Source organism: Choristoneura fumiferana, chromosome 12, assembly GCF_025370935.1.
Source record: "Choristoneura fumiferana chromosome 12, NRCan_CFum_1, whole genome shotgun sequence".
Taxonomy (NCBI): Eukaryota; Metazoa; Arthropoda; class Insecta; order Lepidoptera; family Tortricidae; genus Choristoneura; species Choristoneura fumiferana.
In genome coordinates this window covers 17,177,679-17,189,868 of record NC_133483.1, presented here as the reverse complement: position 1 = coordinate 17,189,868, position 12,190 = coordinate 17,177,679, and the positions used below count along the sequence as shown (strand labels likewise).

At 38.4% G+C, this 12,190-nt stretch overlaps 1 protein-coding gene across 1 annotated transcript in view; it reads right to left on the bottom strand.

Moving 5' to 3' along the window:
• Positions 1-12,190, bottom strand: part of stan (Protocadherin-like wing polarity protein stan) — a 266,412-nt gene that overhangs the window by 19,835 nt on the left and 234,387 nt on the right. Inside the window, exons 7-22 of the mRNA XM_074095820.1 lie at positions 11,143-11,283; positions 10,368-10,591; positions 9,977-10,102; positions 8,377-8,543; positions 7,940-8,082; positions 5,767-5,934; positions 5,164-5,351; positions 4,135-4,372; positions 3,852-4,056; positions 3,474-3,626; positions 3,170-3,390; positions 2,681-2,852; positions 2,173-2,468; positions 1,776-1,908; positions 1,061-1,260; positions 573-740 (exon numbers count right to left, since the gene is read on the bottom strand). Of these exons, the coding sequence (XP_073951921.1) occupies positions 573-740; positions 1,061-1,260; positions 1,776-1,908; positions 2,173-2,468; positions 2,681-2,852; positions 3,170-3,390; positions 3,474-3,626; positions 3,852-4,056; positions 4,135-4,372; positions 5,164-5,351; positions 5,767-5,934; positions 7,940-8,082; positions 8,377-8,543; positions 9,977-10,102; positions 10,368-10,591; positions 11,143-11,283 (2,943 nt within the window). The remainder of the gene's footprint in view (positions 1-572; positions 741-1,060; positions 1,261-1,775; positions 1,909-2,172; positions 2,469-2,680; positions 2,853-3,169; positions 3,391-3,473; positions 3,627-3,851; positions 4,057-4,134; positions 4,373-5,163; positions 5,352-5,766; positions 5,935-7,939; positions 8,083-8,376; positions 8,544-9,976; positions 10,103-10,367; positions 10,592-11,142; positions 11,284-12,190) is intronic.

Here is a 12,190-nt window from a genome sequence, read left to right as displayed (position 1 = left end):
TATGAAGGTTCATTAAAACAATATCTTAGTTTCATAGTAGATAATATGATACATATAGTAAACGGCTACTGCACCGCCGTTCCTTTTCTTTAAACTTGGTTTGATACGCTACCGCGTAATCAATAGACAACGCTGGTAAGAAATAGACAACGTTCAAACACGTTTAATTTCGCTTTTAGGTTGGAACTGCGACCATAGGATGGCAGAGCGACTGACTGAGTGTTATTCGAGCGTTTCAACCGCGTCAATTTTCGTGGTCACATTTTTTATGAATGGGCTGCAGAATTTGATGATATTTTCGATTATTTTTTAGATGTCCTGTACTTCTACTAGATAACCTAGAAACTGTAACAGAATCTTCTACTATGTCAACAAAAATGTGCCCACGTAAATTCTTTCTTCTTTTTTGAATTCTGCTGAAATAGCCAGAGGGTATCGTACCGTCCCTCTCACTCTCGTATTGAATAGTATAAATGTCAAAGGGACGGAACAACACGAACTTCGATTTTCGAGATTCGTAGTAGCCCCGCAGGGTCTGAATCACCCTTAAGGTATCAAGATCTTACGAGTACCTGAACAGTAGCTAGGCGAGCGAGCGTGGCGCGGTGCAAATACACGCGCTCGCGCAGATGCGTGGGCGAGTAGTGCGGGGCTGTATCTCCCCCTACTCCCAGTTCTGCGTCTGGCCTCCGCGCGGAAAACGATACGTTTAAAATACTGCCGTGCACGTCTGTGTCGTCCTGGAGAGAACAAAAAAATAAAAAGTTGCTGAAAGAAACTGTTGAAAATAAAAGCCAGTAAACAAAATGGTTGAAAAATTTATTTGAGGCTAGAAATTTTTATCTAGGTATTGTAAAGTGAAACATCCTCATGTTCACTCAATGGGAGAATGAAATGCGAAAAATGGTAATTTTTTGGTCAGTCCAATTATTATTATTTCCTATTGTAACGTTAGCAAGGCATTACTTCTTCTAGAGTCAAAGCATTATAGTCTCATCTCAGCCCCCCCGAAGAGATTAAAAAAAAGTCTTGTGTAGACCACTTTCTAAAAATAGCTTACCTGTATACTGAACACGTAAATGTTTTCCTTGGGACATGGTATGATAGCGGCGAGTCCATCAATGAAAAAGCCAAGCAAAGGAGACAAGAACTGTTCAGCAGTCATATCGTTGAGTCTCACTGTGATAGAGTTGAACAGCATCTCTTCGGTTATCAACCGTACTGAGAGTTGCATCATCGCTTTTATTTCATTTACGCCGTCTGTCAAGGAAAAATATGGAAGGTAATTATTATCATTGAACTAGGAATTCTTTAGGTTACGATAAAAAATAAGAATCATAAATGACAAGGCAGGTATGTTATAGAGAACTAAGAAAATGAGTCCAATTATTTAAAAACAACAAGACTAATTATTTGCAGCTTATAAAATTGTCTAAAACTATATTAAACACTTCCCGAATCCTTCCTATCACAATTTGTACCTACGGATGGAATAGTTATCATCAATGCTCAGAGTCCATTGCCAAAATTATATTTCAAAAGCAGGGTTTCTTAAAGTGGAGTCCACGGATATTTTTTGACAGGGGTCCGTGGAATAGTTTAAATTGTGAAAGTGGTCCGTGACTACAAAAGTTTAAGAAACCCTGTTCTACGATTCCGTGCAAAAATCAGGATAAGAGTAGCCTACGTGTTATGCCAAAGATTCAGCTATCTGCATGCCCTTAAAATAGACCTTAAAAGTATCTTTCAAAAATACCTTAAATAATGTTACTTACCACTGACAGATATTTCCATGGTTGCCAGTTTCGGGACGTTGGTGTTGAGCTGGGGTGATAGCGTCATAGATCCTGTGGTCTCGTTCAGTAGTACCAAGTTAGCGTTGTTACCAGAGAGAATGCGATATTGCAGCTGTAAATGGATGTTTCATAAGACAATCGTAGGTTTAACTCACAGGTTTAACTACAGGTCCTTCTTGAACTTAATTCTTATCAAATTTCACCAACGGCCAAAAAGTTTTTGCGTCGCAGTCAGGTCAAATATTTTCTCTCCACTGTTATTTTTTTATCAACAAGTTACAAAAAAGTATTGCAGACGTAATTCATTGGAGTAAAGTATAATGAGTAATATTTAACCAATTTGGCGTTCGTGTAAATCAACGCTTATTTTACTTACTTTGTCAGTAACATCAGCATCATAGGCCGGTACTTTTCCAAAAGGCCCAACAGGAAAACAATCCTTGTAATTGTTGAAGATTATTTGAAAATCTTTCATGACAGGCGCATTGTCATTCACATCTGTCACCAAAATTTCAATCCTGACATCGTTCCATAGCGGAGGACTGGCAGCTCTGATGATAAGCTCGTATTTCTTCCTAGGACTCTCGTAGTCTAGGTCCACCATTGAGACCAGCTCTGCTTTATCTGAGCCTTGGCGGGTTTCTAGCGAGAAGCTGCTTGAGTCGTCACCACCTGGGGAATATAACATCAGTTGAAAGCTGGTCCTTCGAACCGGATTTTAGAATGTCAGTAAATACAATAATAGTTTTAAAATCTCGGTGGCTAATAATTCCTATTTAGGTATTAAAGCACCGATGTTGAGTCATGCATGTCAATTTAGATGCCCGTCCATAACAATTTTAAATTGCAATGTTTTGAGTCATTTCAGTTGATGACATATTTACCTTTAATGGAGTAATGTACAACGGCGTTAGGTCCTTCGTCGGGATCGTGGGCGTATATTTCACCGACTGTGGTGCCGATAGGGCTGTTCTCAGCAATGTAGAAGGTAAGGCAGTCACTCTCGAATACTGGCGGCGAGTCGTTGATATCTTCCACTTTGATGTGGACGATTACCTTTGGAAAATTGGGATTTAGCAATAACAAAATATTTCTTTAGAAAAGAATTTCAGTTTTATGCAGTACCAATAAATATGACACAATTTAGTAAAATTTTATCGAGTTTCCGCTTGTTTAAGGATGCAGTTCATTTAGTGGTTTTCCTCAATTTCTGCCTGTCTAATAGGTCTTTGATACTTCAAGAGTGTTTAGCTTTCATTGGATCCCGGAAATGGTTACTATACGTTCGTCACTGAGTGCCACAGCAGTGGTAAAGACTTATGTCTGTATCTGGCTGTTTGTATAACCTATCCCAAACCATTTGTAGCACTTACTGTAGAGCTCTGCGATGGAGTGCCTCCATCAATAGCCAGTGCCCTCAGGTCGTACGTAGCCATAGATTCGCGGTCAAGCGCCTTGTTGGTTCGTACGACGCCTGATGCTGGGTCAATCACGAATGAGCCCTCCTCGCGGTCGCGAGGGTCCAACTCATAGTGTACCCTTCCGTTCAAGCCGACGTCCGCATCTGTTGCTGCTACTTGGGTCACTGATGTACCTAAGAAATTCGAATTTATTTAAGAGATCATTCAGGATGCGTTCTTATTTTTGGAATACTTAATACATCTCTGAGATACTTACCAACTAAAGCGTCCTCCATAATGCTGGCGCTATATAGTTGTTGTTTAAACATGGGTTCGTTGTCGTTGACATCGACGACGGATATTTCCACATCCGTAGTATCAGAGAGAGAAGGTACTCCGCCGTCACGTGCTGTTACTGTTAAAAGATATCCTGAAAGCATTAAGTAAACTAAATTAGATAAAGAAACAGATAAATACCTATCATGTCAGTGTCAACATTTTTTTGAAGGCTGTTTTGTTTTTGAATTTCATGCAGAAAATTAATACAAAGAAAACAAGCACATTGGGCAATATAGGTTCAGAAAAAAAAATCACGAAGATTCTAGAACATTCAATGTTATTAGTGTTTTGTTATATAAGTTGCAGCTATACTTACCGCTCATAGTTTCCCGGTCAAGTAGCCTGTTGGTGGTGATAGCTCCTGTCTGTGCATTGATGACAAACTCCTGCTCATGGTGCGCCACAGCTTCGTTAGAGATTTCGGAGCTAAGGCTATAAGATATTTGTGCGTTGAGGCCAACATCACTGTCTGTAGCCGATACCACTAAGACCGTAGTGCCTATTGGTGCGTCTTCAAAAACCTAGAAGATAATTGGCATTATTAGCTAACGAAGTTGTCTTAATTAACGCAAGAGAACGAAGTATAGTGATACACTTACCGATGCGGTATAGGGTGCGTTTTCGAACACAGGTGCATAGTTGTTAGCATCAGTGATATTGATATGGACCATGGCGGTATCGGATCTGCCTCCATTGTCGGTGGCCGTAACAGTGAGGACGTATCTTCGTTCCTGCTTGAAGTCCAGAAGCTGCGCTACGGTGATCAAACCGCGACCGTTCTGAGAGGTTATGGAGAATCGGCCTCTTGTATTGCCGCCAGTTATTTCATAATGTAACCTTCGAAAAGAAATTCAAAATTAGTATAATTGGTCTGCATAAAAAAGCACAACTATAACAACCAGGCTCAAGGATAGATTATAATAATAAGCAAGGAAAATTACGACACAGTATCAAAAAGCTAGTATAACTTGTCTTAAATAAAAAAAAAATGTAAAATCTTATGTACAACATGAAACGCAATAAATAAATCAATTACGAATAAATCATCTAATGATGTATTCTACAACATCACTATAACACTGTCTACTTTGATAGCGTTGGACCTCGCATAAAGTGAAGCTGGCTGTTATTTTACATTACGTGTAAGATTATCATAACAAATGAGCAGTCAGTAGTCCAGACTAACTACCTACCTCACATTTTGCCCTAATTAGCTTACCGATTGTAGCATATCACTGCTCTTCATCCGTTACCTACCTACGAGTCGTACTGAACTACAGGGATGTTGATATCTTTTAAGGCACCAACACATGAAACAGTCTAGCTGATTTTTTTACTTGAGATTCCGGAGTAATCTAAAGTACCATATCACCTGTTAAACCTATGTCACCTGTGTGTTCTGTTGTGTAGCACGGAGAACAGATGGAAGTTGGGGCCGAAAAGTTCTTAAATGGAGACCGCCGGACAAGTTCAGCGTGGGGCGTCCACCAACGAGATGACCTGTTTAAAGGGTTCACGGTGGATGCACGCCGCTTCCGCCCGAAGGAACTGGAGGTCTTTGGGGTAGGTCTACCTATGACCAACAGTGGAAGTTTTACGGGGTGATACGAAGACTATGATAATATCACCTGTTGTCCTCATCAGCATCAGTCGCGGTGACGGTGACGACCGGCGTCCCGGGTGGCTCATCCTCTGCTAGTTGCACGTCGTACTGCGCCGGCGCAAACACTGGGTCGTTGTCGTTTACGTCTTGCACGACCACTACGACTGACGCAGTCGCTGAGCGGGGCGGTTCACCGCCGTCTGTTGCAGTAACCTGGTAAAAAAGTTTTTACACTTTTAATGCTCGTAAGCTTCCTATTTAGACTGGATTATATGACTTTTTTATGTTTTAGTGCATAAATTAACATTTTCGTCTAAGACAAAAACAGACAGGCGTCAACAGCCACAAACAATAGTAAGTCTATAAAATACGGTTTAATATCGTTTTAATAAATCGTGTTTTATATAATATTGATAAGTTACAAAGTCAGTTAAGTAGTTCATTTACAAAATAAATGAAAAAAATAATAGCTGCCTTCTTTAATTTTAACTATAGATCGATTTATTTTCTCTTTTTTTAGGTAGTACCTGAATATTTTCTTTTATCATAATCAAAATTCTTAAAACACAAATATACATAATTATTTTGTTGACTTTACATAAAACATTGATGTTGTTTTGTAACTAACCTGCAGTTGATACTTCGATTGCACCTCTCTGTCCAACAACCCATTGGTGTACACCCAACCGGATCGCGGGTCAATAGTAATGGGTATTTCTGTTCGTCCAAACTCTTTGTCAATCAGCGTATACGTCAGCTCCGCATTAACTCCTTCATCGGCATCGTATGCTTGTACCTAAAAACAAAAAAGAAAATTTCAGTACATAGGTACATTATTTTTATCACGTACCTAAATCAAGCTTTTATTTCAGAAACAGAAATGTTGTAATTTTACCGCCAGTTCATTTCGACGTTCGTTTGTTTTAAAATACTTTTAATAGAATCCACAGCCTTAATGGCTTTTAATAATTCATAGTGGCCAGTACGAATAATACACGTCATTAAAGCAATGTTTTTAGTGAAAAAAGGTTGAATTTGAATTAGCATTTGCAATGTTAAAAGTGGTTTACTAATGTATCGGCGAAAATTATTTAGCAAATTATTAACTCCCAAACTATTTATCCCATATTTTTATTTAGGCGAAATGTTATTTCCCAACTCAACGTTTCGCACTAATATCATTTTCCAAGTAATGATTCGATAAATTATATTATTATGCAAATTATTACCTGGATTTTTTTTAAGATGTCATTTATGTTTTCGTCAAATGTATTGATTGGCATACCTTAATTTAGCAACTTATGGCATCCAACCTACTTTTCTAGTGTCATTTATCCTGGCTGCTATAAAAAAAACCTAACATCGAAGGCTAAGGCGGGAGCTACGCTCCGCTTCGCTCCCGCCTTAGCCTTCTGAACCTAAACTATCCAAGTCGCTTCTATTCCGAACCGTCTAGCTCGCTCGCTTCGCTCGCTCGCACAAATCAAATTGAAGAATAACTTTGCAATGTAAAAAATTGCCCAAATGTTATTTGTCAATTTGTTATTTGCCTAAGCCAATCATTTGCTACATAATTATTTGCCACATAAATGTGTGATGAAGTAGAATTTTGCAATGTAAAAATGTTGCAAAATAAAAAAAATGCGAAGTAAAGTTATGCCAAATATTAGTTTGCCAAATGAAACTTTGGCGAAAGGTTGGTTGCTAAGTGAAATTTTGCGAAACATATTTCGCCGAAAAGGCAGTACACCGTTAAAAGTATTTTGCTGGGCGTGTGGTGTATTAAGCCCTTTGATTAAAATAATAACTAAATACTAAGCTAACTACATAGTAATTGTATTCACTTTTTCACATGAATTTAAAAATTACTTTAAAAATAAAGGGCTGGGGGCTTTCAAACATTTCTATTTTAACGCTTGCACCATTTCCAACTTTCATAAAATCACAAATAAATATTTTTCCTTTCGCAATATGAAAGGTTCCTTTTTAGTATAGTTTCGCCATGTATGTCTGTCCGTACGTCTGTCCATCCGCGGTTTTGCTCCGAGACTACCAATACTAGAAAGCTGTAATTTTGCACGGATAAAAGTAGCAAATACGCTGACAAAATGGTAGAATTTTTTTTTCCTATTAGATGTAAAGTGGGGGTGTTTTATTTTTTCTCGGCTAACCCTATTGTGTGTGGTATCGTTGGATAGGTCTTTTAAAACCATTGGGGGGTTCCGAAGATGATTTTTCGATTCGTTTATTTAAAAGCACATGAATTTATATATTTCATCATTGCACTTTGTACATGTCACCTTAGGTCTAAGTACAACCCTGTTTAAGGGCATGGCAATATTTATTTCACTGATCTGTTTGCAAAATATTCAACTTTAAAGTAAAAATTTTCATTTAAATCGAGCGTGGAAAAATGTGAAAAAATTCAGGATGGTAGTAAGTATATCAAATTTAAAAGGACAATTATTAAGGTTAAGAATTTATTTATTCCTCAAAAAGGTAACAATCACTTATAATGAGAAATAAGTAACAATAATTTGCTTAAACTATTCACAAATGAGCATACAAAAGCAAGTTGAGGGTATACATTCTTAAACTAAGACATCTAGTCGACAATCATAACAGGTTCGAGAATCAGTTGACGAGCCGAAGATAATAAGTATAAGGGCGCGTTATGATTGTGATTATAACGTTATAACGTTTTGATTATAACGGCTAAGATAGTACCTAATAACCATACCCAGTCTAATTTGACGAAGAGTATGCATTTCTATATCCTCAATTTATAAAAAAAAACTCACCCTGACGATGCTATATCCCGAAGGTACGTTCTCACTAACAGACTCCTGAAACAGCGAGGTGTAGAAACGTGGAGCGTTGTCGTTCACATCTTTGACATTGACCAGGAGCTGGGTTGTGTTCGAACGGGAGGGACTACCACCATCTGGAACATACAAACACAAATTATATACAATGCACAATTATATACAAGATACAAGAAATATTAGTCCAGATTTTTTTTATTCAACAGATGGCCATATCAGCCATTACTGATTAATGGTTAATTACATTAGATGTTATTTTCTATGGGACGTATATCATGCGTGAATGAATTTCCAATAGTTAAGCAGCATACTGCAAAACTATTTATTAATTATTGACCCTTTTTGTGATGACACACTCCCGGTCTATTTACAAGCAGGAGTTAATTTTTAAGATATAAGCGAGGAGCAATTACCTTGAGCCCGAATGACTAGCCGATAGCTCCTCATCTGTTCATAGTCCAGTGGTTTGACGAGCGACACATCCCCGCTGAGGCTGTCGATGGAGAACTGCATTTGCGTGTTGCCACCGATGATAGCGTAGCGGATGGCTGCGTTTGCGCCTGCATCCGCGTCTGTCGCTCTGTAGGAAGATCACATTTTATATTTGGGTAATGTTTTTTTTTCGAACGGCCAGTTGCTGTTAGCCTCAGATGGCTTTTAGAACTCACCGGAGAGAGGGCGAGCTTCTAGACGGGCAGCTCAGCAAAGGATTGCGGAATAGTATAACGCTAGAATTTGTTTTTGACGCTGTTCAATAATGGAAAAAGTTTTTGTGTAAAAATCGTGTTAATAAAGAAACATGTAAGTTTATTAAAAACGTTTAAATTGGAAGTCGAGCTTGGTAACTAATGATCTGACGCCTCAGTTTATGAATATAGCACGACTGCACATTATTGTATAGTATTAATAAGTCGTGGTAGATTTTAAACTAGTTTGTTTTCATACCTCGAAAAAACCTATAACGGCTCTACCTTGTTTCAGTGATCAGTTGTTATTTATAGTTCTACTTGTCTAAAGCAACACAATATACGAAAACTACGATTATTCATTAACATTCCAAACGGTTCTATTTTTGACACTGGTCTAACTTAAATATCTCAGTAGCTATATTATTTATTATACTATGCCGAATAAACAACAAGAAATATCTCATAGATTCTAATCAAGCGAGCATAATGGCTACCGCAAATAAAACATCTTGTAAATAGCCATTTATAGGCATGAAACTCTAAATTGCTCGACGGGTGGTCTAAAGTTTACAATATACGACGAAATAAAGGCGTCCGCCATAAACATGCAGTATAAAACGAAGCTGCTATGCAATATTTTAATTTATGGATAGTTTCGCAGTTTGATAGCTGGGCTGTTCGCTGTCCGGTAATATTTATATCAAGGATTTGCTCGGAGGATTGTCAGAGATATGTTTATCGATGAATATTAATAAAGCACACGTACGGGACTATTTAATATTCCGCAATTCGCGACAAAAGGGAAGAAAAGTAGCTGTGAAAATACACGATTCACGGAGATTTTAAAGTGTGCCAACGCGTATCAAAGTTCTAAATCCATACCAATTGCTATCATAATATTTCTATAATATATAAAGCTTTAAATTCAGCACTAATTATAGAGGAGTTGGACAGATTTAATATGTACCAATAGAGACGTACTTACCCTGTTACTGTTATCACAAAAACTTAGACGATCGTTGACCATAATAATACATATATTTAAAAGCTTATAAGACACATAATTTTAGACAAGTCTATTCGTGTTTATTTATTAAGTTTTTGTGGTAAGATAATCTCATACAATTCGCTCTCCCATTAAGCCGTGTCGTCCGCTCTACGCTCGCGCGTGGCCAAATATAAAAGCGCGACAACGTGGCAGACCGAGAAGGATACTTGTCTGACATAGAGTCAGAACGGGAGTTGTGGAAATCAAGAATTATTTTCCCAGCAGTGGGACAAATAGGCTATTTAAAAAAAAGGATGTACAAAGTTGTTGACTCACTTGATCCTGGCGACGACAGGGTTGTCACTGACGTTGATGTCTTCGTCCACAGTCACAGTGTAAGTCTTTTCGCTGAATTGCGGGTAGTTGTCATTATCATCGAGGATGTTCACGTGGACTGTTGCGCTGAAATCAAGTGAAGTGAATGTGAAGAAGAGAAAGTCTGAAAGGACTTGTCAGAAGAGGAACTTGCACTGTGTGTATGTTTAGAGTGTATATGTTTTGGTGATCATGTAAATAACGGAGTCGCACTGTTTGTTGTTGGCTATTAACTTTCATTGATTACATACTGAAAAATTGTCTCTGTCAAGTATACCGTAATGTGGCAGTGGATTTTTAAAGACTGGTGTCTCGAAAAAAACTGGAGTTATGGACTTAGGGTTATACTTACGTGCTAGACAGCCTGTCAGACACAGGGCTAGCTTGATCCGTAGCCCGCACTATGACAGTATACCGAGCCACCTTTTCCCTGTCCAGCGGTGCCCTGGTCAGCAAGGCGCCGCTCCTACCGTCTACTCGGAACACATCTTGGTCGGTTTGCTCGCTGCTATCTAAGGAGTCGTTGGCGTCGGGATCCAGTTTGTCAGCTGATACGGATTCTATTGAATATTCGACCTGGGATAGAAAAAAAACTTGAGTTTATGATTAAATTTTTAATGTCACGTAAACTTGTACAGTACGTAAACAGTACCTTAGGTTAGAAAAGGAACTAGAGAATTTAAGAGGATTATCTATTTTCATTAGTTCTTTAGGACCTTTTCTAAATGCCGGGAGCAACATACATTCGTTTGACGCGGTGGTATTCTCAGTCGTCTCAATGTATTATCTATCATGCTCAGTATCGCTTGCAGCTATACAAAGACATCAAAGTACCGTCAAGGAAACTGAATCACGTACCAGGGTGGAACCTTTGTGCTACTGATTCTATGCACTTGCCAAATTGATTATGATAAGGTTCCACCCTGGTACATGTTTCAGTTTCCTTGACTGTACTTTTAATAATCCTAGCTCCACCTAGTCATCAAATAGAGAAACTACTACATTCTAAATCGTTCTATAAAACTTCCAACTCTCTTCCCTCGTACTTCGGCCCATTTTTATATCATCTGCATGGAGATACCTCTCTTCACATACTCAGGTAAACTCCACTTATACTATGGACTCACCTCCGCATTCTTCCCGATGTCCTGGTCAGCTGCCTTGAGTGTGAGCACGGTAGTTCCCGGGCTCGCCCCCTCCCGCACCGAAGCTTCGTACTGCTGCATCTCGAACACCGGCGAATGGTCGTTGCAGTCGAGCACATTGATCTGCGAATTATATATTTAGTTAATTAGCTGTTGCCTGCGACTTCAATTATCTTATATCCTGCTCAGAGCTTCAAATTATGTTCATATTAAACAGCAGTTAAACGCGATTTCGTTTGTGAAAAATTCGTTTATTACACGGTCATGGCAACTATAACTATTTTAAACATGAAACTACCGTGAGACTCACTCATATTAAATATAATGACCCGGATAACTCACGTCTTAAATCGAGTTTAGCTCGACATGTTTCGGGCTAATCCGTAGCCCTTCGTCTTCGGAGCAACGCGACTCAGCGGCTGCTGCAACACGCGCACTGCGCGCCGCCGCTCTGCTCGCGCTCGAGTTATCCGGGTCATATATATATTTAACTATAACTATACCTACAATTATATATATAATTTTTGGGGATAAAAATATCCTACATCTCTCTCAAGATTTTACTTATCACGATTCAATGAGTAGTAAGTATTTTAAGCGTGAAAGTATTTTAACAAAACATTGAGGTGTGTTTCGTACGATGGCTGTTATTTGACACTTCGAGATGTTAAATAAGAATTTCGGCAGACTTGCTGTGATAAATATCTTTAGTTGAAATAAATCTTTTTCAGTAAGCGATAGAACCGTTTAGTCCTGTTTCCGCTTTAGAGGGTAGGTATTTTCGTAAGATTGAGGAGCTCAAAATGATCAAAGTAAATTTACATTACAACTCCACAACTAAGGTAAGTAATTAAAGTCTGTTGATAATTTTGACCTAAATAACCGTTCATCGAATTTTTGTTGCGGACTCGAGTACTGATTTTTAACCAAAGAAACGTCCTCGTCTAATAATTTTGTAAAAAAAGAGGTCTAATTCTTAGCTCTTGTACTGGCTTGATATTTAATTTAGTCGGTGTAATACTCCCAAATG